General features: G+C 43.7%; 1 protein-coding gene across 1 annotated transcript in view; it reads left to right on the forward strand.

Annotated features, from left to right (window-relative positions):
- Positions 1-26,343, forward strand: part of ctu2 (cytosolic thiouridylase subunit 2 homolog (S. pombe)) — a 65,002-nt gene that overhangs the window by 28,998 nt on the left and 9,661 nt on the right. The window contains exons 10-13 of the mRNA XM_034185451.1: positions 5,172-5,263; positions 11,555-11,646; positions 15,175-15,273; positions 18,867-18,969. Of these exons, the coding sequence (XP_034041342.1) occupies positions 5,172-5,263; positions 11,555-11,646; positions 15,175-15,273; positions 18,867-18,969 (386 nt within the window). The remainder of the gene's footprint in view (positions 1-5,171; positions 5,264-11,554; positions 11,647-15,174; positions 15,274-18,866; positions 18,970-26,343) is intronic.

Here is a 26,343-nt window from a genome sequence, read left to right on the forward strand (position 1 = left end):
GTAGTGTGATGGGCCCTTGAAGTAATGGGTAGTGTAGTGGGCCCTTGAAGTAATGGGTAGTGTAGTGGGTAATGTAGTGGGCCCTTGGTGTAGTGGGTAGTGTAGTGGGCCCTTGGTGTAGTGGGTAGTGTAGTGGGCCCTTGGTGTAGTGGGTACTGTAGTGGGCACTTGGTGTAGTGGGTACTGTAGTGGGCACTTGGTGTAGTGGGTAGTGTAGTGGGCCCTTGGTGTAGTGGGTAGTGTAGTGGGCCCTTGGTGTAGTGGGTAGTGTAGTGGGCCCTTGGTGTAGTGGGTAGTGTGGTCGGCCCTTGGTGTAGTGGGTAGTGTAATGGGTTCTTGAAGTAATGGGTAGTGTAGTGGTCCCTTGGTGTAGTGGGTAGTGTAGTCGGCCCTTGGTGTAGTGGGTGTTGTAGTGAGCCCTTGGTGTAGTGGGTATTGTAGTGGGCCCTTGAAGTAATGGGTAGTGTAGTGGGTATTGTCGTGGGCCCTTGAAGTAATGGGTAGTGTAGTGGGTAGTGTAGTGTAGGGCCCTTGGTGTAGTGCATAGGTGTCAAACTGATTCCAGAAAGGGCCAAGAGGGTGCAGGTTTTCTTTGTAACCACCCACTGCACCAGGTGATTTCACTGATTAATCAGTGAAATCACCCTTCACCTTCACCCTAAATTGACATTATTGTTTGACATTATATTGTAAAAAAAATGGTTATTGTGATCATGACTGGGTGTTGAAGGTTGAAGCCTGACTCGTGTTGCAGTGGAACACCTATGATTTGTTGCTGTATGAGTAAATGGCATGTAAATTAATATGAAGAAAGGCAGCAGAGCTTTTTTCTGTAATTTTTCTGTAATTGTTGTATGGCTCTTGCCTACAATATAAAGCGCCTTGGGGCGACTGTTTGTTGTGACTTGGCGCTATATAAATAAATAAATAAATTTGATTTGATTTGATATTCCGTTTGTTAGCTTACAAGCTATAGTTACGTTGCGCTAGATGAATTGTTTTCGGTTTAGATTGAGTCAGATTTATTTTCAGTCAGTTTTAGATTGTTTCAGATAGGTTTTCCTGGAGCTGCACTCACTTTGGTTTTGAATAGGTTGGCTTTGTGTTTTGTTGTTGTTGTTTTACAACACAGATATTGTTTATTCAAGTATGGCAGTGGTAGGTCCATGACCTATACAGGATCTAGGCGCTCCCGCCATCACAAGCCTCCCAGCTGACTGGGTTATAGCAGTGGGTAGATGGGACTCATTAGCCCTGTTAAGGCGGTCCACCTAGGGGAAGGAAAACCCTGATGTTAAACCCCCAGCCTGGGTTGCTGCCCCCGTGCCTCCGAGGAAGGTTCTTTAGCCAGAGGCTAGGAGAAGGTCACTCTGATGTAAAACCTACTGCCTGGTGGTCACCACAGCCATCTCAGCTTGTCTGTGCCACTGTGGAGTGCCACCTTGCCTAAAGAGTGGAATTGGTGTGCGCGAGCTGATCCCCACTTTAAGCAACGAGCGCAGGCGGGAAGGAAAGCCCTGCAGCGATGGGAAGAGGCGAAAACAACAGGTGCATGATGACACTGGGAGCTGCAGTCTCGATCCTGCATGCAGGCGGCTCAGGAGCTATGGTCGTTTGATTGCTGACCTGAGACAACAGCATCATCCGGCAGGGCCCTGGGTGACCAAGCAGCCCTGTTTAGGGATAGCCCTGCTTGCTCCACATGGAGACAGACCTAGAAAAGGTGGTCTAAACATGGCTTGTCTCACTAGACCCGGTTGGCTCACCGCTGCCAACGGGCATCACTACACGTGGTGCGAAAAGAAAAACAAAGAACCTGAAAATTGCGTGCTGGAATGTACGCACAATGATGGACTCAGACAATAGCAATCGTCCTCGAAGACGCTCAGCCTTAGTCGCCAAAGAGCTAGCAAGGCTTGACATAGACATTGCTGCACTCAGCGAGGTGCGCTTTGCAGACCAAGGGTCACTCACCGAGTAAGGCACAGGCTACACACTGTTCTGGTCAGGGAAGGCTAAAGAAGATTGTCGACTCTCAGGGGTTCGGTTCATGATTAAGAGCGCCATAGCACATAGTTACACAGTTTGCCAGTTGGACATTCTGACCGAGTCATGTCACTCCGGCTCCCCATCAACAACAAGGATTTTGCCACTATTGTTAGTGTGTATGCCCCAACCATGCAGGCCGACATCGGAGTTAAGGAGGCTTTCTATAGCGATCTGCACAACCTTCTACAGCGCGTCGACACCCAGGACAAGCTCCTCATCATGGGAGATTTCAACGCCAGAGTGGGCCACGACTCTGATGTATGGAAGTACGTGCAAGGGAAACATGGCATAGGCAACTGTAGCGACAATGGCCGCCTGCTGCTGGAGTTCTGCTCTGCACATGACTTGACGATCACCAACAGCCTGTTCCAACAGAAAGAGAGATTCAAAGCAACCTGGAGACACCCACGCTCCAAACACTGGCACCTTCTGGACTACGTTCTGACGCGACAGCGTGATAGAAGAGACGTACTACTTACCAGGGTGATGCCTAGCGCGGATTGCTATACGGATCATCGCTTGGTCCGTTTCAAGATTGCTTTCACTTTCAAGCCCCCTCCTAAGAAGAAAGGCCCACAGTTTAAGAAGCTGCAAGTCCACAAGCTGCAAGACATAGACACAAAAATGGAGTTCCAGGCCAAACTAGAGGAGAGACTGGGTGGAGAAGAAGGCCTGCCTGACGACCCTGAACAACAGTGGATGAGATTAAAGACCATCCTTCAGGAGACGGCAGCAGAAGTAGTGGGCTTCTCAGCCAGGAAAAATAAAGACTGGTTTGATGAGTCTGATGCACAGATCCAGGAATTACTAGAAAAGAAACGTGCATGCCACAAGACTCTTTTAGCTAAACCTGATGACCACTCTGCCAAGACAGTTTACAGAAATGCCTGCTCCACACTGCAAAGCAAGCTCCGCATACTGCAGAACGACTGGTGGCTAGCTTTTGCGGAGAAGACACAACAACATGCCGATGCCGGAGACATGCGCTCCTTTTATGAAGCCCTTAAGACCATCCATGGGGCAGAACATCAAGTGCAAGCACCCCTGCGCTCCTCAGGTGGCTCCACCCTTCTGACGGACAAGGAAACCATTATGCAGCGTTGTTCAGAACACTTTGAAAACCTCTTCAGTGACAAGCGCACTGTGCAAGAGTCATCAATCAAGAAGATTCCCCAGGTGGAGGTGAAATGGGAACTTGATGACCCCCCAACACTTGAAGAGATCCGAATGGCCACCACACAGCTGAATCCAGGGAAGTCTCCTGGCATAGATGGCATCCCAGCAGAGGTGTACCAAAATGGAGGTGAGGCAGACCTCGACAAGCTTCAGATTCTCTTCTCCAGTTGCTGGGAAAAGGAAATGGTTCCACATGACCTTCAGGATGCGGTCATTGTCTCCCTGTACAAGAACAAGGGCGACAAGTCCGACTGTTCTAATTACCGGGGCATCACTCTCCTCTCAATAGCAGGTAAGATTTTGGCTCGAGTGCTGCTCAACAGGCTTACCCCTACCATAGCGCATGAAAATACTCCCGAGAGTCAGTGCGGATTTCGGGCCAACAGGGGAACCACCGACATGATCTTCGTCCTGAGACAGATCCAGGAGAAGTGCAGAGAACAGAACATGGCCCTTTATGCAGCCTTCATAGACCTAACTAAGGCTTTTGACATGGTCAGTCGTGAGGGTTTGTGGAAGATTCTTGCACGCCTTGGCTGCCCTCCAAAGCTCCTCACCATCACCCGCCAGCCGCATGAAGGCCAGATGGGACAAGTGAAGTACAACGGGACTCTGTCCGGCAGCTTCCCCATCTCAAATGGCGTCAAACAAGGTTGCATCCTCGCGCCCACTCTGTTCTCCATCTTCTTCAGCATGATGCTTCGTGAGGCCAAAGAAGACTTGATAGACAGCATCTATATCCGCTTCAGAACCGACGGAGGTCTGTTTAACTTGCGGCTCCTTCTGTCCCACACTAAGATCACAGAACAGCTAATCGTGGAGCTGCTCTTCGCAGATGACTGCGCCCTCGTCGCCCATACGGAGCAAGCCTTGCAGCACATTGTCAACTGTTTTGCTGAAGCAGCAAGAGCCTTCGGCCTCACCATCAGCCTGAGAAAGATAGAAGTGCTATATCAACCGGTCCCCCATACAGCATATACCCCACCCCAAATCAACATCGAGGGTACCAGCTTGAATGCAGTAGAGCACTTCACGTATCTCGGTAGTGTTATCTCAAATGACGCATCTGTTGCCAAGGACCTAGACAGTCGCCTTGCCAAGGCCAGCAGTTCTTTTGGTCGACTCTCAAAGAAAGTCTGGCAGAATCATGCACTGCGCCTTTCCACAAAAGTGCAGGTCTACAGAGCCATTGTGGTCCCTACCCTCCTGTATGGAGCTGAAACCTGGGTTCTGTATCGCCAGCAGATCAGATTACTGGAACGCTTTCATCAGCGTTGTCTCCGAAACATCTTCGGGATCAAGTGGCAGGACTATGTCTCAAATGAGGACATCCTTACCAGAGCCAAATTGCCCAGCATGGAGTCTATTATACTCAAACAACAGCTTCGTTGGGCAGGTCACGTAGCCAGGATGGATGATACACGCATGCCGAATTTAATTCTCTTTGGCGAGCTCAAGGAAGGGAGACGAAACCAAGGGGCCCCCAAAAAGCGCAATAAGGACCAGCTGAAGAAACAGCTCTCCCTTGCAGGCATTCAGCATCAGTCATGGCAGCATCTAGCTACAGATAGACTCAGCTGGCATTCCAGCATCAAATCCGCAAGCCTGAAGTTTGAGGCAGAAAGAAGTGAGGCCTCACGCCAGAAGCGTCAAAGACAGAAAGAGCGGGCAGCAGCACAAGCCCAGCCTACTCAAGTGTTCATTTGCCCCAAGTGTAACAGGTCTTGTGCATCCTGCATCGGACTTTTCAGCCACCAGAGGGCTTGTAGAAAATAAACTTAAAAAGGCCTTCCCACTATCCTCGCAAGCGAGGAAACTGCCAACAACAAATGGCATGTAAATTAATATGAAGAAAGGCAGCAGAGCTTTGAGCTGGAGTGTGAAGGTTTTTAAAGAAGCCTGGATAACTGTTCCTCAGCTCTGACAGACCTTCTGTTTACACACAGGCTGCAGACAAGGCCAGCATCCAGCGCCTGACTGAGAACTTCCTCATGAATCTGCAGCTGGACTTCCCTTCTACTGTGAGCACCATCTACAGGTCAGCATCACATACACATGAAGCTGGGACATGTCCCCACTGTAGCAGCAGCTCTCCAGGGTTTTAGTGTGCGCGCCCTGGCACGGTGTGCAGAACTCTGCCCACTTAAGAGGAGGTCTCGTGCACGGTGCACATGCACAGCAGGTAAAATAAGTATTGAACACATCACTGTTTTTCTCAGTTAATATATTTCTAAAGGTGCTATTAACGTGGAATTTTCACCAGATGTCGGTAACAACCCAAATAATCCACACATACAAAAGAAACCAAAACAAGTGAGTACAGAAATGAAGTTATGTGTAATAAAATGGAATGACACAGGGGAAAAAGTATTGAATACTCTTACTGAAATTTATTTAAGCATTTGTTGGTAATGAAGCTTCAAGATGCCTCCTGTATGGAGAAACTAGTCACATGGATTGATCAGGTGTGAATTTGGTCCATTCTTCCACACAGTCTTCAGATCTTAAAGGTACTCTGAACTTTGACCTTTAGTTCTTTCCATAGATTTTCTGTTGGGTTCCAGTCAGCTGATTGGCTGGACCATTCTAGCAGCTTTATTTTCATTCTCTGAAACCAGCTGAGAGTTTCCTTGGCTGTGTTTAAAGACCTGTGGTCCACTCTTGGGCCGACTATGCTGGAAATTATTAATTTTTCTTTAACTTCTGGATCTTTTCCTAAATGTTTCAAGTCTGCAGTGATTAAACCATTACTTAAGAAATCTAATCTTGACCCGAGTCATTGACTAAAGTGGTGAATGGTCTTCTGCTTGCAATGGATTCAGACACCACTGTGGTTCTGATGCTGTTAGGTCTCAGTGCTATGTTTGATACAGTGGATCATCATATTCTACTTGATAGGCTGGAAAATCATTTTGGGATTACTGGGAGTGCCCTTGCATGGCTGACGTCATATTTGACCAGTCGTTCTCACTGTGTTTTGTACAGTAACACTACCTCTAACCTTAGTGACATGAAATTTAGGGTTCCACAGGGATCCGTCTTAGGCCCCCTGCTCTCCTCCCTTTATATAGCACCACTTGGGCACATATTGCAGTATTTTGGAATTACCTTTCATTGCTATGCTGATGATACTCAGTTATACATGCCGATAATTGCTGGTAATCTCATCCACATAAAATCCTTAGAAGATTGCCTTGCAGCAATGAGAAGTTGGATGTCTAGCAACTTCCTACTTTTAAACTTTGATAAGACTGAGATGATGGTTCTTGGTCCAGTGAGACATCGGCATCAATTTGACCAGTTAATGCTTAGCCTAGGCTCATGTGTCATACATCACACTGACAAAGTGAGGAACCTTGGGGTAATTTTTGATCCTACATTGTCCTTTGACCTCCACATTAGAAATATTAATAGGAATGCTTTCTTCCACCTGTGAAATATAGCGAAGATTCGTCCCATCCTGTCTATGGCTGATGCTGAGACCCTGATCCATGCGTTTGTTTCTTCTAGATTGGACTACTGCAATGTTCTATTTTCTGGTTTACCGCAGTCCAGCATTAGGGCTCTCCAATTGATTCAAAATGCTGCTGCCAGACTTTTGACAGGAAGCAGAAAGTTTGACCACATTACACCCATTTTGGCGTCTCTTCACTGGCTTCCTGTCCCTGTGAGATCAGATTTTAAGGTTCTGTTAACTAACCTAAAAAAAAAATTGTTCATGGACTGGCACCTCCCTATCTAGCTGAGCTAATTAAACCCTACGTACCCAGGCTCTGCGTTCTCAAGGTGCAGAACTACTTTGTGTCCCTAGGGTGAATAAAAAGTCTGTGGGTCACAGAGCTTTCTCTTATCATGCCCCAGTTCTGTGGAATGATCTCCCTGCGTCAATAAAACAGTCAGATTCTGTGGAGACTTTCAAGTCCAGACTTAAGACACACTTATTTTCCCTTTTGTATGGCTAGCATACTGACATAGTATGTTACTATGTTTTTTACCCTTTTAATTTATTTTATTAGTAAATGGAGTGTACCGTGGCCTCAACTTTACCTAAAGTCTGGGTCTTTTAGTGAAGCTTAGCGCTAGTGGCCGGTGATCACCTGAGTATTTCTTCTGTTTTTCTTGCCGCTTAATGCTGACAAATTATACTGTATTTGTTGTCTGGCTGATGCCTGACTCTGTTTTTTCCTCTCTGTTTGAGGTGCAGCTCCATCCAGAGATGGGAGTCGGTGTCTTCTTCTGCAAGCCTCCCGTCCTGTACGCTAGCATGGACTTCCAAAAAATTCCTGTAAAATTTCCTGTATTGTTAATTGTGTTGGTAGAATGGCCCAAGCAGAGGGTCGCCCCTTTGAGTCTGGTCTGCTTGAGTTTTCTTTCTCAAATAATCAGAGGGAGTTATTCCTTATCACTGTTGCTCTGGGGGTTGGTAAGGTTAGACCTTACTTGTGTGAAGCGCCTTGAGGCATCTTTGTTGTGATTTGGCGCTATATAAATTAAATAAATTGAAAGTGAATTGAATTGTGTGTTTGGGATCACTGTCTTGCTGAAATGTCCACCCTCGTTTCATCTTCATCATCCTGGTAGATTTTTATCAAGAATGTCTCAATACATTTTTATCTCCCCAGTAGGAAATATAGACGGATATAGTGATTAGTATGTCCATCTGTCTGTTTTCACTTGTTAGAGTGATATCTCAAGAACTAGTTGACCAGTTTCATTCATTAATATTTAGCATATGGGTGAACTTTGGGTGATCCCCAACACTTTGTATGTCATCTCCTGATGACTCTGGTTCTATCCATCCGTCCTTCAATTTTATGAAGTTCACCAGTTGCTGAAAAACTGAAAGTTTGTCATCAAATCAATTTTATTTATATAGCGCCAATTTTATTTATATAGCGCCAAATCACAACAAACAAGCTCTGCCTCCCATTCTACTCTTAAAAACCCTAGGAACTACAAGTAAGCCTGCAGTCTGAGAGCGAAGCGCTCTATTGGGGTGATATGGTACTAAGAGGTCCCTAAGATAAGATGGGACCTGATTATTCAAAACCTTATAAGTAAGAAGAAGAATTTTAAATTCTATTCTAGAATTAACAGGGAGCCAATGAAGAGAGGCCAATATGGGTGAGATATGCTCTCTCCTTCTAGTCCCCGTCAGTACTCTAGCTGCAGCATTTTTGAATTAACTGAAGGCTTTTCAGCTAACTTTTAGGACAACCTGCTAATAATGAATTACAATAATCCAGCCTAGAGGAAATAAATGCATGAATTAGTTTTTCAGCATCACTCTGAGATAAGACCTTTCGAATTTTGGAGATATTGCGCAAATGCAAAAAAGTAGTCCGACATATTTGCTTAATATGCGCATTGAAGGACATATCCTGATCAAAAATGACTCCAGGATTTCTCACAGTATTACTAGAGGTCAGGGTAATGCCATCCACAGTAAGGATCTGGTTAGACACCATGTTTCTAAGATTTGTGGGGGCAAGTACAATAACTTCAGTTTTATCTGAATTTAAAAGCAGGAAATTAGAGGTCATCCATGTCTTTATGTCTGTAAGACACTCCTGCAGTTTAACTAATTGGTGTGTGTCCTCTGGCTTCATGGATAGACAAAGCTGGGTATCATCTGCGTAACAATGAAAATTTAAGCAATGCTTTCTAATAATACTGCCTAAGGGAAGCATGTATAAAGTGAATAAAATTGGTCCTAGCACATAACCTTGTGGAACTCCATAATTAACCTTAGTCTGTGAAGAAGACTCCCCATTTACATGAACAAATTGTAATCTATTAGATAAATATGATTCAAACCACCGCAGCGCAGTGCCTTTAATACCTATGGCATGCTCTAATCTCTGTAATAAAATTTTATGGTCAACAGTATCAAAAGCAGCACTGAGGTCTAACAGGACAAGCACAGAGATGAGTCCACTGTCTGAGGCCATAAGAAGATCATTTGTAACCTTCACTAATGCTGTTTCTGTGCTATGATGAATTCTAAAACCTGACTGAAACTCTTCAAATAGACCATTCCTCTGCAGATGATCAGTTAGCTGTTTTACAACTACCCTTTCAAGATTTTTTGAGGGGAAATTAAGGTTGGAGATTGGCCTATAATTAGCTAAGATAGCTGGGTCAAGTGATGGCTTTTTAAGTAATGGTTTAATTACTGCCACCTTAAAAGCCTGTGGTACATAGCCAACTAATAAAGATAGATTGATCATATTTAAGATCGAAGCATTAATTAATGGTAGGGCTTCCTTGAGCAGCCTGGTAGGAATGGGGTCTAATAGACATGTCATCTGCTGAAAACAGCCCCACACCATGATCTTCCACCTCCAAACTTCACTGTTGGTCTGGTGTTTTTGGGCTGATGTGCAGTGTCATTTATGGTGTGTATTGTGACATCCAAAGAGTTCAGTTTTGGTTTCATCTGTCCAGACTGTATTTTCCCAGTGTTTCACAGGTTTGTCTAAATGTTGTGCAGCAGACTTTAAACGTTCTACAACGTTTTTTCTTCAGTAATGAGTCTTGTGTGGTGAGCGTGCACACAGGCCGTGGTGGTTCTGTGCATTACTTATTGTTTTCTTTGAAACAATTGTACCTGTACAATTGTAATTCCAGGTCTTTCTGAGGTGGTCCTTGGCTCTTGGACAAGTCTTCTGGTAATTCTTTTCACTCTGTCAGAAATCTTGTGAGGAGCATCTGGTCGCGGCTGGTTTATGGTGAAGTGATGTTCTTTATACTTCTGAATTATGGCCCCACAGTGCTCACTGGAACATTTCGGAGTTTAGAAATCCTTCTGTAACCAATGCCATCATGTATGTTTGCAACAATAAGGTTGTGAAGACCTTGAGAGTTCTTTGCTTTTACCCATCATGAGATGTTTCTTGTGTGACACCTTGGTAATGAGACACCTTTTTATAGGTCATCAGTTGGAACTGAACCCGCCGTTGTTAATTTGCACTGACAAGGGGCAGGACTGGTTTCTAATTACTGATAGAGTTCAGCAGGTGTCTTGGCTTTCCATGTCATTTTGCACCTCATTTTCTTCAGGTGTTTAATAATTTTTCCTGTCATTTCACATTATTATACATAATTTTTGGACATCTATGGTTTGATTTCTTTGTATGTGTGGATTACTTAGATTGTTGGCTACATCTGGCAAAAAGTTCATGTCAGCAGCACCTCTGGAAATATATTTACTGAGAAAAATCGTGATGTGCTCAATACTTATTTCATGCACTATAGTGTGATCATAATTAGTACTAATATTATTATTACTACTTGTATAGTACATTCTACAGTACACTCAAGGACAGTTGTTCAAAAAGTGGTCTGGTGTCTCACCTTAATGATGAACAGGAATCATAGTTAGTGAGCAAAGCCACACAATCCTCCATCATCTGCTGCGTTTCATCTGCCACGTCTGTAAAAGCCTTGCCATGCGTGTGACATGCTTCACTGATAAATGCCATATTTCAAAATTACAAAAATAATTAAAGCTGTTGTGGTTAGGAATCAAACAAACATGTAGGTCGTGATGTCAGTTTGGAGTAAAGACAATGAAAAGGTGAAAATGTGCAAAAGGAAATATTAATAAAACATACATAAAGCTGTACAACTAAAGTATTCAAAAGCTGGGTTATACACCAACACCATGCACTATAATTTAGGTGTATATTTTAAATAAAATTTATATAAGCAGTGTTAAGCACATAAATGTATCTATCATGATACATATCGAGTGTCAGATGTCCAGTGATATGTGATCCAGTGGTCCAGTGATCATAGTGTGTCAAGTTTTGAGAAAAAAATAAAGAATCCTTTTGGTTTTTGCTATTTTCAGGAGAACCTTAAGTTTATTTTCAGTGTTTCATATTCTAAATTTACCTTTCCATCCTTATCGTCACGTTGTTAGGTACCTTACATGTGTCTCTAACAATTTATTTGAAGAGTTTGGTGTCCGCAGTTGATAGACTTTGTATGTATAAATAGACTAAATACTTGAGTTAATTTAAATGCATGTTTGCACAAACTTGTACAGAGGTGAAATAATACCAGAGGAGGGCAGACAACTGAAAATCTGTATTCAAGTAAAAGTACAGTTTCTTCACAAAAAATGACAGAAGTCCAAGTGAAAATTCCTCAAAGGAATCTCCATTAAAAGTTTAAAAAAGATCAAAGATTTAATAAATGACTCAAAATGTAAGTTGTTTTTTTTTTAACTCAAAGTCCAGGTTGTCGCATGAAAATTTTAAAGTATTTTTACCATTTATGTACCGTATAAATGGGATTTGTTTTGTGTCTGTGTTGTGTTCAGGACCAGCGAGAAGCTGCAGACGGACCGCGAGAGCCGCTGCAGCGCCGCCGATAAGTGTCTGCTGTGTCTGGCTGCTCTGGACACATCTGTGGGTGAGGCACAGAGGCCACGCCTCTCACGCTGTCATCACTGTACGCGCACACATCTGAGGCCGTGCTGCACTCACTGTGCAGTCTACAAGTCAGCAGGAAATGTTCAAACTGTTCATTGAGGAAAAAATCAGATGGTGGCTTCCAGCAAAGCACAGCTCGTGTGGCTCCTGTTTTAGAAATGTCTCCTTCACCTACAAAAAAGAGAAACGTCTGCAGTTGCTCCTCAACATGGCAGTGCTATGCTCAAAGCTAACGTGGAATTGGACTCCAGCACGACCACAGCTTTCCAGCGTATTACAGTGAAGATGTCTGAAGTCATGGAATCAAAACAAGCATTTCTGTTCATCTAACTGAAGTTATAGACAGAATAGTTTATTCAGAGCTTCACAGTTACTGAGATAAACAGCATCAGTGCTGGAAAAAAATATTACGGACTTGACTGAATGTGTCCAGGGTTAGGAAAAACCAGGGCTGACATAATAAAACTGGATTCTGGACTCTCAGACAAACATAAGAGCACTGACCCAACAAAATACATGGAGTCAAAGATCACGACTTCAGTGAGCCATAAAAACCTTTGCACAACCAAAACAATAAGGCAAATAAACAAACAAACAAAAAAACATTTTTTTCCAACATTTTGCAGCAGCAAGACGCAGCATGAACATGATTAGTTAAATAAGTGAGTTCAGGCCATCAAGAGTCTCACAAGCACACAGTAAGATAGGAAACACGAGGACCCTAAAGACTTAGACCTTTATTTTCCTGCAAAGACACCTCTGATGATGTAGAACAAACATGCACCAATATTGGAACACACAGCAGGTCAGAGTCCTGAGACCACAGAGGACTCAGTCAGTCCCACAAGATCAGCAGCATCACAACTGCTGTTGGCTGCTCACAATAAAAAACGATGGAAAAACCACGCCTTAGAAATGGACACTCAGTGCTCCAGTTTATCAGCCGTGGCATCCTCCATCAAATTACAAATGACATTTAATCATTTTTAAGAAGTTATTTACTCGTGTCTCTGATATGTTTGCACTCTATATGTTAGTGAAGTTATTTTCTGAGTTCATCGTGTGAATGTGGGCTTTTCAGAATTCATAAGCTTCTGACTTGGACTTTCCAAGTTTACCATCATCCTGAATGCAGTATGCAGGGGTGGTGGTGAAGCGGTTAAGTGTTCTTGTTTCCAGTGTGGAAGGTTCCTGGTTCACGAGTGCTCAGTCTCCATGTGATGTTGAATTGCGTCAGGAAGGTCATCTGGTGCAAACTTTGTGCCAAATCAACATACAAAATCATTGGCTCCAAAAGGAAAGAGGGAGGACAAATACCCAGTCAGTAGACAGACTTGTGGAGAGTTTAAACTCAGTGCTCAAAACTACACTTGACATGATTGCACCACCTGTGTTAAAACCGCGCTCCCCCAAATCACAGTCACCTTGGTTCAGTGATTATCTGCGTGACCTCAAACATAAAGCAAGAGGTCTAAAACGGAAATGGCGTCGTTCAACATTAGAAGTATTTCACCTTTCGTGGCGTGATGCTGTCTTAGACTATAAGCATGCATTACTGGCTACAAAGCGGACTTACTATTCTGATTTTATCAACAAAAACAAGCATAACTCAAAGTTCTTGTTCGACACGGTGGCAGCACTTATTCATGGACAACCACCTGTAGTTCACTCTCCTTTTACAGCACAAGATTTCATGGCTGCATTACATGCATTACATTTCATGGCATGCTGACAAAACTCGTAATGTCAACAAAAAGCACAACCTGTTTATTTGATCCTATACCAACAAAACTGTTTGAGGACCTGTGGCCCACTCTTGGGCCGACTGTGCTGGAAATTATTTAACTTCTGGATCTGTTCCTAAATGTTTCATATCTGCAGTGAGTAAACCATTACTTAAGAAACCTGATCTTGACCCTAGTGTATTGAAAAACTATCAGCCGATATCAAATCTATCATTTTTCTCTAAAATTCTGGAAAAAGTGGTGTCACGGCAGCTTGTAGACTATCTTACTGAGAATAATCTCTTTGAGCCACTGCAGTCTGCTTTTAGAAAATATCATTCCACAGAGACGGCTCTCACTAAAGTGGTGAATGATCTTCTGCGTACAATGGATTCGGACACCACTACGGTTCTGTTGCTGTTAGATCTCAGTGCTGCATTTGATACAGTGGATCATCATATTCTACTTGATAGGCTGGAAAATCATTTTGGGATTACTGGGAGTGCCCTTGTATGGCCGACGTCATACTTGACCAGTCGTTCTCACTGTGTTTTGTACAGTAACACTACCTCTAACCTTAGTGACATGAAATTTGGGGTTCCACAGGGGTCTGTCTTAGGCCCCCTGCTTTTCTCCCTTTATATAGCACCCCTTGGGCACATATTGCAGCGTTTTGGGATTACCTTTCACTGCTATGCAGATGATACTCAGTTATACATGCCGATAACTGCTGGTAATCTCGTTCACATAAAATCCTTAGAAGATTGCCTTGCAGCAGTGAAAAGTTGGATGTCTACAAAGTTCTTACTTTTAAACTCTGATAAGACTGAAATGATGGTTCTTGGTCCAGTGAGACATCGGCATCAATTTGACCAGTTAACGCTCAGCCTCGGCTCGTGTGTCATACATCACACTGACAAAGTGAGGAACCTTGGGGTAATTTTTGATCCTTCGTTGTCCTTTGGCCTCCACATTAGAAATATTACTAGGACTGCTTTCTTCCACCTGCGAAATATAGCAAAGATTCGTCCCATCCTGTCTATGGCTGATGCTGAGACCCTGATCCATGCATTTATGTCTTCTAGATTGGACTACTGCAATGTTCTATTTTCTGGTTTACCTCAGTCTAGCATTAGGGCTCTCCAATTGGTTCAAAATGCTGCTGCCAGACTTTTGACACAAAGCAGAAAGAACAACCACATTACACCCATTTTGGCGTCTCTTCACTGGCTTCCTGCCCCAGTGAGATAAGATTTTAAGGTTCTGCTACTAACCTATAAAATTATTCATGGACTGGCCCCCTTTGGGGTCTGGTCTGCTTGGGGTTTCTTCCTCAGAGGGAGTTTTTCCTTACCACTGTTGGGGGTTAGTAAGGTTAGACCTTGCCTGTGTGAAGCGCTTTGAGGCAACTCTGTTGTGATTTGGTGCTATATAAATTGAAAATAAATTGAATTGAATTGAATTGGAGGAGCCACAGCACACTCCAGAACTCCACAACTGCCTGCTGAGCCCTTGTGCTTCAGCAAAATGGAAAGTGAAAAACTGTATTCATTTAAAAAATGTCTCATGGAATGGTTGGAATATTAGCTTTGTGGACTCGGACAGGAAATAACAGTGAACTTGTCCTTTGGATAATTTACAGGATGCACTATGTTGCACCAAGTCATGAGGGCTCGTGACACCTGACAGAAGTCCAGGCGACAAATTCAGCAGTTCTTTCTTTCCCAGCAGTCGAGGGGACATTTCATTTGTTGTACTGTGACCACCTTCTGTCTTTTTTTTAGAGGATGCTTCAGCATTCCAGGCCACACTGATCTCAGAGCAGCTGTCCCAGACAAGATCACCTACGCTGGAGAAGACTGCAAACCCAACAAAAAGTCCAGGTACAGTCTGTAAAACCTTGACACGGTCTGTAAAATCCAGTATCACTGTATCCCACCATTTTGGTCAAGTAAATGAACAGGTTCCTGTTCCGATGCCTGGAGTTGTTCTCAAACAGGGCGGGGGGTGAGGAACAGTTTCCTGTTCCAATGCCTGGAGTGGTTCTCGAACATGGCGGGGGGTGAGGAACAGTTTCCTGTTCCAATGCCTGGAGTGGTTCTCGAACATGGCGAGGGGTGAGGAACAGTTTCCTGTTCCAATGCCTGGAGTGGTTCTCGAACATGGCGAGGGGTGAGGAACAGTTTCCTGTTCCGATGCCTGGAGTGGTTCTCGAACATGGCGAGGGGTGAGGAACAGTTTCCTGTTCCCATGCCTGGAGTGGTTCTCGAACATGGCGGGGGGTGAGGAACAGTTTCCTGTTCCAATGCCTGGAGTGGTTCTCGAACATGGCAAGGGGTGAGGAACAGTTTCCTGTTCCAATACCTGGAGTGGTTCTCGAACATGGCGGGGGGTGAGGAACAGTTTCCTGTTCCAATGCCTGGAGTGGTTCTCGAACATGGCGAGGGGTGAGGAACAGTTTCCTGTTCCGATGCCTGGAGTGGTTCTCGAACATGGCGAGGGGTGAGGAACAGTTTCCTGTTCCGATGCCTGGAGTGGTTCTCGAACATGGCGAGGGGTGAGGAACAGTTTCCTGTTCCGATGCCTGGAGTGGTTCTCGAACATGGCGAGGGGTGAGGAACAGTTTCCTGTTCCGATGCCTGGAGTGGTTCTCGAACATGGCGAGGGGTGAGGAACAGTTTCCTGATCCGATGCCTGGAGTGGTTCTCGAACAGGGTGAGGGGTGAGGAACAGGCTCCTGTTCCAATGCCTGGAGTGGTTCTCGAACAGGGTGAGGGGTGAGGAACAGTTTCCTGATCCGATGTCTGGAGTGGTTCTCGAACAGGGTGAGGCGTGAGGAACAGGTTCATGTTATGATGCCTGGAGTGGTTCTCGAACAGAATGAGGGTGAGGAACGGGTTCATGTTATGATGCCTGGAGTGGTTCTCGAACAGGGTGAGGGGTGAGGAATGGGCTCCTGTTCCAATGCCTGGAGTTGTTCTCAGACAGGGCGAGGGGTGAGGAACGGGTTCATGTTCCGATGCCTGGAGTTGTTCTCACACAGGGCGAGGGGTGAGGAACGGGTTCATGTTCCGATGCCTGGAGTGGTTCTCGAACAGGGTGAGGGGTGAGGAACGGGCTCCTGTTCCAATGCCTGGAGTGGTTCTCGAACATGGCGAGGGGTGAGGAACGGGTTCATGTTCCGATGCCTGGAGTGGTTCTCGAACATGGCGAGGGGTGAGGAACAGTTTCCTGATCCGATGCCTGGAGTGGTTCTCGAACAGAGTGAGGGGTGAGGAACGGGTTCATGTTATGATTCCTGGAGTGGTTCTCGAACATGGCGAGGGGTGAGGAACAGGCTCCTGTTCCAATGCCTGGAGTGGTTCTCGAACAGGGTGAGGGGTGAGGAACAGTTTCCTGATCCGATGTCTGGAGTGGTTCTCGAACAGGGTGAGGCGTGAGGAACAGGTTCATGTTATGATGCCTGGAGTGGTTCTCGAACAGAGTGAGGGTGAGGAACGGGTTCATGTTATGATGCCTGGAGTGGTTCTCGAACAGGGTGAGGGGTGAGGAATGGGCTCCTGTTCCAATGCCTGGAGTTGTTCTCAGACAGGGCGAGGGGTGAGGAACGGGTTCATGTTCCGATGCCTGGAGTTGTTCTCACACAGGGCGAGGGGTGAGGAACGGGTTCATGTTCCGATGCCTGGAGTGGTTCTCGAACATGGCGAGGGGTGAGGAACAGTTTCCTGATCCGATGCCTGGAGTGGTTCTCGAACAGAGTGAGGGGTGAGGAACGGGTTCATGTTATGATTCCTGGAGTGGTTCTCGAACATGGCGAGGGGTGAGGAACAGTTTCCTGATCCGATGCCTGGAGTGGTTCTTGAACAAAGTGAGGGGTGAGGAATGGGTTCATGTTATGATTCCTGGAGTGGTTCTCGAACAGGGTGAGGGGTGAGGAACAGTTTCCTGATCCGATGCCTGGAGTGGTTCTCGAACAGGATGAGGGGTGAGGAACAGGTTCATGTTATGATGCCTGGAGTGGTTCTCGAACAGGGCGAGGGGTGAGGAACGGGCTCCTGTTCCAATGCCTGGAGTGGTTCTTGGAAGAGGGCGACGAGTGTGGAACGGGTTCCTGTTCCAATGCCTGGAGTGGTTCTCGAACAGGGCGGGGGTTGAGGAACGGATTGGGCCTCCATCGGGATTCTTCATGCATCAGTTTGGTTTACCTGTTCGTTGTTAGTTTGACCTCCTGGTGTCTTTTGTATAATCGTGAAATTATTTTAAACCTAAATTTTTAAGGACCCAAAATTATTCAAAATGAAATAAATAAAATCCCTTTTTATCAAATCATATCCATAATAAACACAGTGATGTCATATCACCATGAAATTGTGAATAAAAAATATTTTTTTGTAATTCTGTTACTGTTATGAAATATTTGTCACTATGTTGTCAAACCTACTTATTATTATGAGATAAAATTTCATCTTTTCTCATTTTTACAGTAATTTTAAAAGGCCTTTTTATTTATTGTCAGCAATATTTATTTCAAAGTGTCTTTTGTCCAAAGTTGACTTTTATTTTGTAAGGCCGTTTTTATCAAGACATATTCATTTTATACTGCAACGTTTCAGCAGAATGGGCTTGTCTGTCAGTCAAGCTCAACAGGGCGGAGCCAGTCATGTGATTGGATGTGTTTTTATTAAGCCATAAGGAACATCAAACTGTAGTTATGGATTTAGGCATTGAGTTTCTATTTCGTCCCGCTAAAATCGGGTGCCGTTTGACTGGGCACTTAGGTGAACTTTTCAAGGTTAAAAGTCAAGATCGAGGTCATATTTGTTGCGGTTTTTTAATAAGATAAAATATGAGTCAAGTTGCAAGTGACAGTTACATCCAAAGTTATAGCCAATTAAAGGAATTTGACCTTTTGTTTGACCTTGACATTTGTCCTTCAAAAGTAAAGGTCAGGATCACATTTGGTGAGGGGTAGGGATTTTTCCAGTTTTCCTAGATTTTTCCTGACCGTGACCTTTGACCTATGGCCTTGAAAAAAGAATGGTGTCCAGCCACTGGGGTAGTTTGTGTATGAAGTTTGAGAGTTCAGGAGTCTTCTTGCATTGGGGAAGAAGCTTTTGCAGAACCTGCTCTCTGTAGTTTCCTCCTCCATGACAGCTGTGTGGGGGTGAATTATTATTTTTTTATTATTATTATTTTGTAGTATTTTGTACATTGTGACCTGCTGTTTCTTGCTTCTGCCCGTGACAGTTAGCTTGTAGCTAAATCTGGTCTGTGCAACACATTTGTTGTGCAATGACCCTGTCAAATAAATAAATAATAATAATAATGCTGTTGGTATCTTGTTCAGTTGTGTCCAGTTAACCCATTTGGTGAGGAAATAAGCAGATTGTAGTTTTTATGAACCATATCAAAGTAAACCGTTGAGAGAATCACTGCGGTGTCCCCAAACATACGATTCCTGTGTGTTCCTTCACAGCTGCAGGACTCCCAGAATCCACTGCTTCCAGTCAACAGTGTTGTTCACCCACAGGAGACGACTGTGGGAGAACGAGTGATCAAAGCTGCAGCTCCTCTGGCATGTAAGTGTCCAGCTGTGATGATGTCATAAAGCACATGTACAGTCACACAGGGACTCCCTTACTGCTCTTCACATGGAGTGGCTGGATGGTTTTTCTGCTGATGCCTTCGCTCTGAACGGCTGAGGATGAGCCGACCCTCCGGCCCATCTTGTCTCCGGGAACCTCCACGGACCAACTCCCAGCTTCAACTCAGTCCATTAGTCCAGACTTGATTAGTACCACTTAAGGTGTCAAAACAACAAAAATTACACTCCAGCCTCAGTGTACCATGAAGTGACTCCTGCGGGCCACCCAGGGTGGCACCTGCAGCCAGGTAGGGGTCAATGAAGAATCACACAGAGGTCAACGTTTAAAAATGCTCCAATCATATTGAAAGTTACACCAAAAAAGTATAGTTTGGACAATTTGTGACTGAATGTTATAGAGTTATGGGGTAAAAACAGCAAGAATGGGGTCAAAGGTCAGTTTCAGTTTGTACAGGGGTCACAAGTTAAAGTTGCTCCAATTTTGGTAAATTATTATTGGTTGAGTTAATTGGGTTTTAAAAAGGAATAGTTTGCACCACGCGTCATGCTTAGTTATCACGTTACAGGGTAACACGTCATATGTCAGAGAATCCGATGGACACGACCTTGTTTGACCTTTACTTTGAAGACCAAACATTCAACACAGTCAAAACTGTTCCAGTTAATAATCCTGTTAGTTCACCTACTCCGGTTCTCAGTCTTGCTGTTTGTGTTGGATGGATCAATCAATCAATCAATCAATTTTTTTATATAGCGCCAAATCACAACAAACAGTTGCCCCAAGGCGCTTTATATTGTAAGGCAAGGCCATACAATAATTATGTAAAACCCCAACGGTCAAAACGACCCACTGTGAGCAAGCACTTGGCTACAGTGGGAAGGAAAAACTCCCTTTTAACAGGAAGAAACCTCCAGCAGAACCAGGCTCAGGGAGGGGCAGTCTTCTGCTGGGACTGGTTGGGGCTGAGGGAGAGAACCAGGAAAAATACATGCTGTGGAGGGGAGCAGAGATCGATCACTAATGATTAAATGCAGAGTGGTGCATACAGAGCAAAAAGAGAAAGAAACAGTGCATCATGGGAACCCCCCAGCAGTCTACGTCTATAGCAGCATAACTAAGGGATGGTTCAGGGTCACCTGATCCAGCCCTAACTATAAGCTTTAGCAAAAAGGAAAGTTTTAAGCCTAATCTTAAAAGTAGAGAGGGTGTCTGTCTCCCTGATCTGAATTGGGAGCTGGTTCCACAGGAGAGGAGCCTGAAAGCTGAAGGCTCTGCCTCCCATTCTACTCTTACAAACCCTAGGAACTACAAGTAAGCCTGCAGTCTGAGAGCGAAGCGCTCTATTGGGGTGATATGGTACTACGAGGTCCCTAAGATAAGATGGGACCTGATTATTCAAAACCTTATAAGTAAGAAGAAGAATTTTAAATTCTATTCTAGAATTAACAGGAAGCCAATGAAGAGAGGCCAATATGGGTGAGATATGCTCTCTCCTTCTAGTCCCCGTCAGTACTCTAGCTGCAGCATTTTGAATTAACTGAAGGCTTTTTAGGGAACTTTTAGGACAACCTGATAATAATGAATTACAATAGTCCAGCCTTTTAGAGATATTGCGTAAATGCAAAAAAGCAGTCCTACATATTTGTTTAATATGCGCTTTGAATGACATATCCTGATCAAAAATGACTCCAAGATTTCTCACAGTATTACTAGAGGTCAGGGTAATGCCATCCACAGTAAGGATCTGGTTAGACACCATGTTTCTAAGATTTGTGGGGCCAAGTACAATAACTTCAGTTTTATCTGAGTTTAAAAGCAGGAAATTAGAGGTCATCCATGTCTTTATGTCTGTAAGACAATCCTGCAGTTTAGCTAATTGGTGTGTGTCCTCTGGCTTCATGGATAGATAAAGCTGGGTATCATCTGCGTAACAATGACAATTTAAGCAATACTGTCTAATAATACTGCCTAAGGGAAGCATGTATAAAGTGAATAAAATTGGTCCTAGCACAGAACCTTGTGGAACTCCATAATTAACTTTAGTCTGTGAAGAAGATTCCCCATTTACATGAACAAATTGTAATCTATTAGACAAATATGATTCAAACCACCGCAGCGCAGTGCCTTTAATACCTATGGCATGCTCTAATCTCTGTAATAAAATTTTATGGTCAACAGTATCAAAAGCAGCACTGAGGTCTAACAGAACAAGCACAGAGATGAGTCCACTGTCCGAGGCCATAAGAAGATCATTTGTAACCTTCACTAATGCTGTTTCTGTACTATGATGAATTCTAAAACCTGACTGAAACTCTTCAAATAGACCATTCCTCTGCAGATGATCAGTTAGCTGTTTTACAACTACCCTTTCAAGAATTTTTGAGAGAAAAGGAAGGTTGGAGATTGGCCTATAATTAGCTAAGATAGCTGGGTCAAGTGATGGCTTTTTAAGTAATGGTTTAATTACTGCCACCTTAAAAGCCTGTGGTACATAGCCAACTAACAAAGATAGATTGATCATATTTAAGATCGAAGCATTAAATAATGGTAGGGCTTCCTTGAGCAGCCTGGTAGGAATGGGGTCTAATAAACATGTTGATGGTTTGGATGAAGTAACTAATGAAAATAACTCAGACAGAACAATCGGAGAGAAAGAGTCTAACCAAATACCGGCATCACTGAAAGCAGCCAAAGATAAGATGGATGAGTTGAGATGAATTTAAGTTTATAATCTTGTACCGCTGACAGTGACGGTGTTGGACATTCAGTCTGAATCCAAATAAAATGGACTAATTCTACTGAAATTGATGTCTCTGTTAATGAGACATTTCTTTAATTGCGGCGTAAAGTCATCGGGTCATACTGTGTGTTATTATTTGTGTTACTGATGTGAACGGCCAGAAAAGGACTTTTTAAGACTGTACACATCATCAGAATCCACCATGTGAAGGACATTTCTGCAAAAAGTCCCTAATTACAGAGGGGCCTGTGACACACCCCAAACCCGGCCACGTCGCGCTCTCGTACCTGACAGCTGTATTTGTCTGGTTAAGGACACGCCCACATTTGGCTCAGCTTGGATGGATTTCTGCTGTCCTGGACCAGGGTGGGTCTGTGGTCTGGTGGATACGTGGTTCCGGCTTATGCTGTCCGACCTATTCCCCACCCAGCAGTGGGGAATAAGTTTCATTACAGTAGAAGTCTTTCAGAAAGCGCTGTAACTAGGTTTAAGGATATGATTCCTTCTTATGTTCTCTAATGCCATATACCAACACAGTGCAGAGTAGCTACCTAAACTCTGTGAGATAGAGTATCTCGTCAAAGAGTCAGAGCTCTATTGAGCCGAGTATTCCATTAACTTTAACTAGTAATGACTTCATGACTTTCTTTGCTAATAAAATTTTAACTATTAGAGAAAAAATTACTCATAACCATCCCAAAGACGTATCGTTATCTTTGGCTGCTTTCAGTGATGCCGGTATTTGGTTAGACTCTTTCTCTCCGATTGTTCTGTCTGAGTTATTTTTATTAGTTACTTCATCCAAACCATCAACATGTCTATTAGACCCCATTCCTACCAGGCTGCTCAAGGAAGCCCTACCATTATTTAATGCTTCGATCTTAAATATGATCAATCTAGCTTTATTAGTTGGCTATGTACCACAGGCTTTTAAGGTGGCAGTAATTAAACCATTACTTAAAAAGCCATCACTTGACCCAGCTATCTTAGCTAATTATAGGCCAATCTCCAACCTTCCTTTTCTCTCAAAAATTCTTGAAAGGGTAGTTGTAAAACAGCTAACTGATCATCTACAGAGGAATGGTCTATTTGAAGAGTTTGTCAGGTTTTAGAATTCATCATAGTACAGAAACAGCATTAGTGAAGGTTACAAATGATCTTCTTATGGCCTCAGACAGTGGACTCATCTCTGTGCTTGTTCTGTTAGACCTCAGTGCTGCTTTTGATACTGTTGACCATAATATTTATTACAGAGATTAGAGCATGCCATAGGTATTAAAGGCACTGCGGTGCGGTGGTTTGAATCATATTTATCTAATAGATTACAATTTGTTCATGTAAATGGGGAATCTTCTTCACAGACTAAGGTTAATTATGGAGTTCCACAAGGTTCTGTGCTAGGACCAATTTTATTCACTTTATACATGCTTCCCTTAGGCAGTATTATTAGACGGCATTGCTTAAATTTTCATTGTTACGCAGATGATACCCAGCTTTATCTATCCATGAAGCCAGAGGACACACACCAATTAGCTAAACTGCAGGATTGTCTTACAGACATAAAGACATGGATGACCTCTAATTTCCTGCTTTTAAACTCAGATAAAACTGAAGTTATTGTACTTGGCCCCACAAATCTTAGAAACATGGTGTCTAACCAGATCCTTACTCTGGATGGCATTACCCTGACCTAATACTGTGAGAAATCCTGGAGTCATTTTTGATCAGGATATGTCATTCAAAGCGCATATTAAACAAATATACTCAACAAAAATATAAACGCAACACTTTTGGTTTTGCTCCCATTTTGTATGAGATGAACTCAAAGATCTAAAACTTTTTCCACATACACAATATCACCATTTCCCTCAAATATTGTTCACAAACCAGTCTAAATCTGTGATAGTGAGCACGTCTCCTTTGCTGAGATAATCCAACCCACCTCACAGGTGTGCCATATCAAGATGCTGATTAGACACCATGATTAGTGCACAGGTGTGCCTTAGACTGCCCACAATAAAAGGTCACTCTGAAAGGTGCAGTTTTGTTTTATTGGGGGGGATACCAGTCAGTATCTGGTGTGACCACCATTTGCCTCATGCAGTGCAACACATCTCCTTCGCATAGAGTTGATCAGGTTGTCAATTGTGGCCTGTGGAATGTTGGTCCACTCCTCTTCAATGGCTGTGCGAAGTTGCGACGACGAACTGGAGTCAGTTCGAGACCCCGATGAGGACGCCGAGCATGCAAATGAGCTCCCCTGAGATGGTTTCTGACAGTTTGTGCAGAAATTCTTTGGTTATGCAAACCGATTGTTTCAGCAGCTGTCCGAGTGGCTGGTCTCAGACGATCTTGGAGGTGAACATGCTGGATGTGGAGGTCCTGGATTGGTGTGGTTACACGTGGTCTGCGGTTGTGAGGCTGGTTGGATGTACTGCCAAATCTCTGAAACGCCTTTGGAGACGGCTTTTGGTAGAGAAATGAACATTCAATACATGAGCAACAGCTCTGGTTGACATTCCTGCTGTCAGCATGCCAATTGCATGCTCCCTCAAATCTTGCGACATCTGTGGCATTGTGCTGTGTGATAAAACTGCACCTTTCAGAGTGGCCTTTTATTGTGGGCAGTCTAAGGCACACCTGTGCACTAATCATGGTGTCTAATCAGCATCTTGATATGGCACACCTGTGAGGTGGGATGGATTATCTCAGCAAAGGAGAAGTGCTCAGTATCACAGATTTAGACTGGTTTGTGAACAATATTTGAGGGAAATGGTGATATTGTGTATGTGGAAAAAGTTTTAGATCTTTGAGTTCATCTCATACAAAATGGGAGCAAAACCAAAAGTGTTGCGTTTATATTTTTGTTGAGTGTATGTAGGACTGCTTTTTTGCATTTACGCAATATCTCTAAAATTAGAAAGGTCTTGTCTCAGAGTGATGCTGAAAAACTAATTCATGCATTTATTTCCTCTAGGCTGGACTATTGTAATTCATTATTATCAGGTTGTCCTAAAAGTTCCCTGAAAAGCCTTCAGTTAATTCAAAATGCTGCAGCTAGAGTACTGACAGGGACTAGAAGGAGAGAGCATATCTCACCCATATTGGCCTCTCTTCATTGGCTTCCTGTTAATTCTAGAATAGAATTTAAAATTCTTCTTCTTACTTATAAGGTTTTGAATAATCAGGTCCCATCTTATCTTAGGGACCTCATAGTACCATATCACCCCAATAGAGCGCTTCGTTCTCAGACTGCAGGCTTACTTGTAGTTCCTAGGGTTTGTAAGAGTAGAATGAGAGGCAGAGCCTTCAGCTTTCAGGCTCCTCTCCTGTGGAACCAGCTCCCAATTCAGATCAGGGAGACAGACACCCTCTCTACTTTTAAGATTAGGCTTAAAACTTTCCTTTTTGCTAAAGCTTATAGTTAGGGCTGGATCAGGTGACCCTGAACCATCCCTTAGTTATGCTGCTATAGACTTAGACTGCTGGGGGGTTCCCATGATGCACTGAGTGTTTCTTTCTCTTTTTGCTCTGTATGCACCACTCTGCATTTAATCATTAGTGATTGATCTCTGCTCCCCTCCACAGCATGTCTTTTTCCTGGTTCTCCCCCTCAGCCCCAACCAGTCCCAGCAGAAGACTGCCCCTCCCTGAGCCTGGTTCTGCTGGAGGTTTCTTCCTGTTAAAAGGGAGTTTTTCCTTCCCACTGTCGCCAAGTGCTTGCTCACAGGGGCTCGTTTTGACCGTTGGGGTTTTTACGTAATTATTGTATGGCTTTGCCTTACAATATAAAGCGCCTTGGGGCAACTGTTTGTTGTGATTTGGCGCTATATAAATAAAATTGAAATTGATGTTTCCTTCACGTTTGTTGTCCTTACAACAAGTGATGACTATTTTCTGGACTATAAGTTTTTATCTCCCACTGGCTGAAGACCCAAAGGGGATTATGTCGTGGCAAATTCTGTCTGTCTGTCCCCCCAAAAAGTATCAGCATTCTGAAATCAACTCCTCTCACAGTTTTAGTAGGACTTTCATGTAACTTGGTGCAGGTCCTTATTATAGGTTGGTAATATGCATATGTGTATGTATGTGTCAGTCTTGTTTATGGTACAAGATTGACACACATTGACAGAGTTATGGTCCTTGATTAACAAACCTCCACACTGCCAGTTTCATGAGTTGGTGTCTGCATTGTGAAATCAACTCCTCTTATTTTTAGGACGATTTTTGTGAAACTTGGTTCAATTTCTTGAAATGTTATCAGAATGTAGCTTTTGCCAGCGGGGGGGGGGGGGGTGCGTGTTGTTCTCTCAGAACACTCTTGTTACTAGTTTGGGAGGTCCAGTGACTCTGGTGATTTACATACTGAAAATTCATAAGTTTATTATTAATATGAGTAAAGCAACGGCATCAGACGTGCCGGCACAAGTTCACTCATAGTACAGGGAGACCCAAACAGGAAGTGCCAAATTTTGAGTCAACTGTTGAACACTTCCTGGACCAACAGTACAAGAGATAAACCTGATTTTCAGTGTGGTGTTTTTACTGTGGTATGCGTAATCTCTGTACGGTTGTTGCATAACTTTTTGTTTGTCTCAATTTTAAAA

Source organism: Thalassophryne amazonica, chromosome 13 (assembly GCF_902500255.1).
Source record: "Thalassophryne amazonica chromosome 13, fThaAma1.1, whole genome shotgun sequence".
NCBI lineage: Eukaryota > Metazoa > Chordata > Actinopteri > Batrachoidiformes > Batrachoididae > Thalassophryne > Thalassophryne amazonica.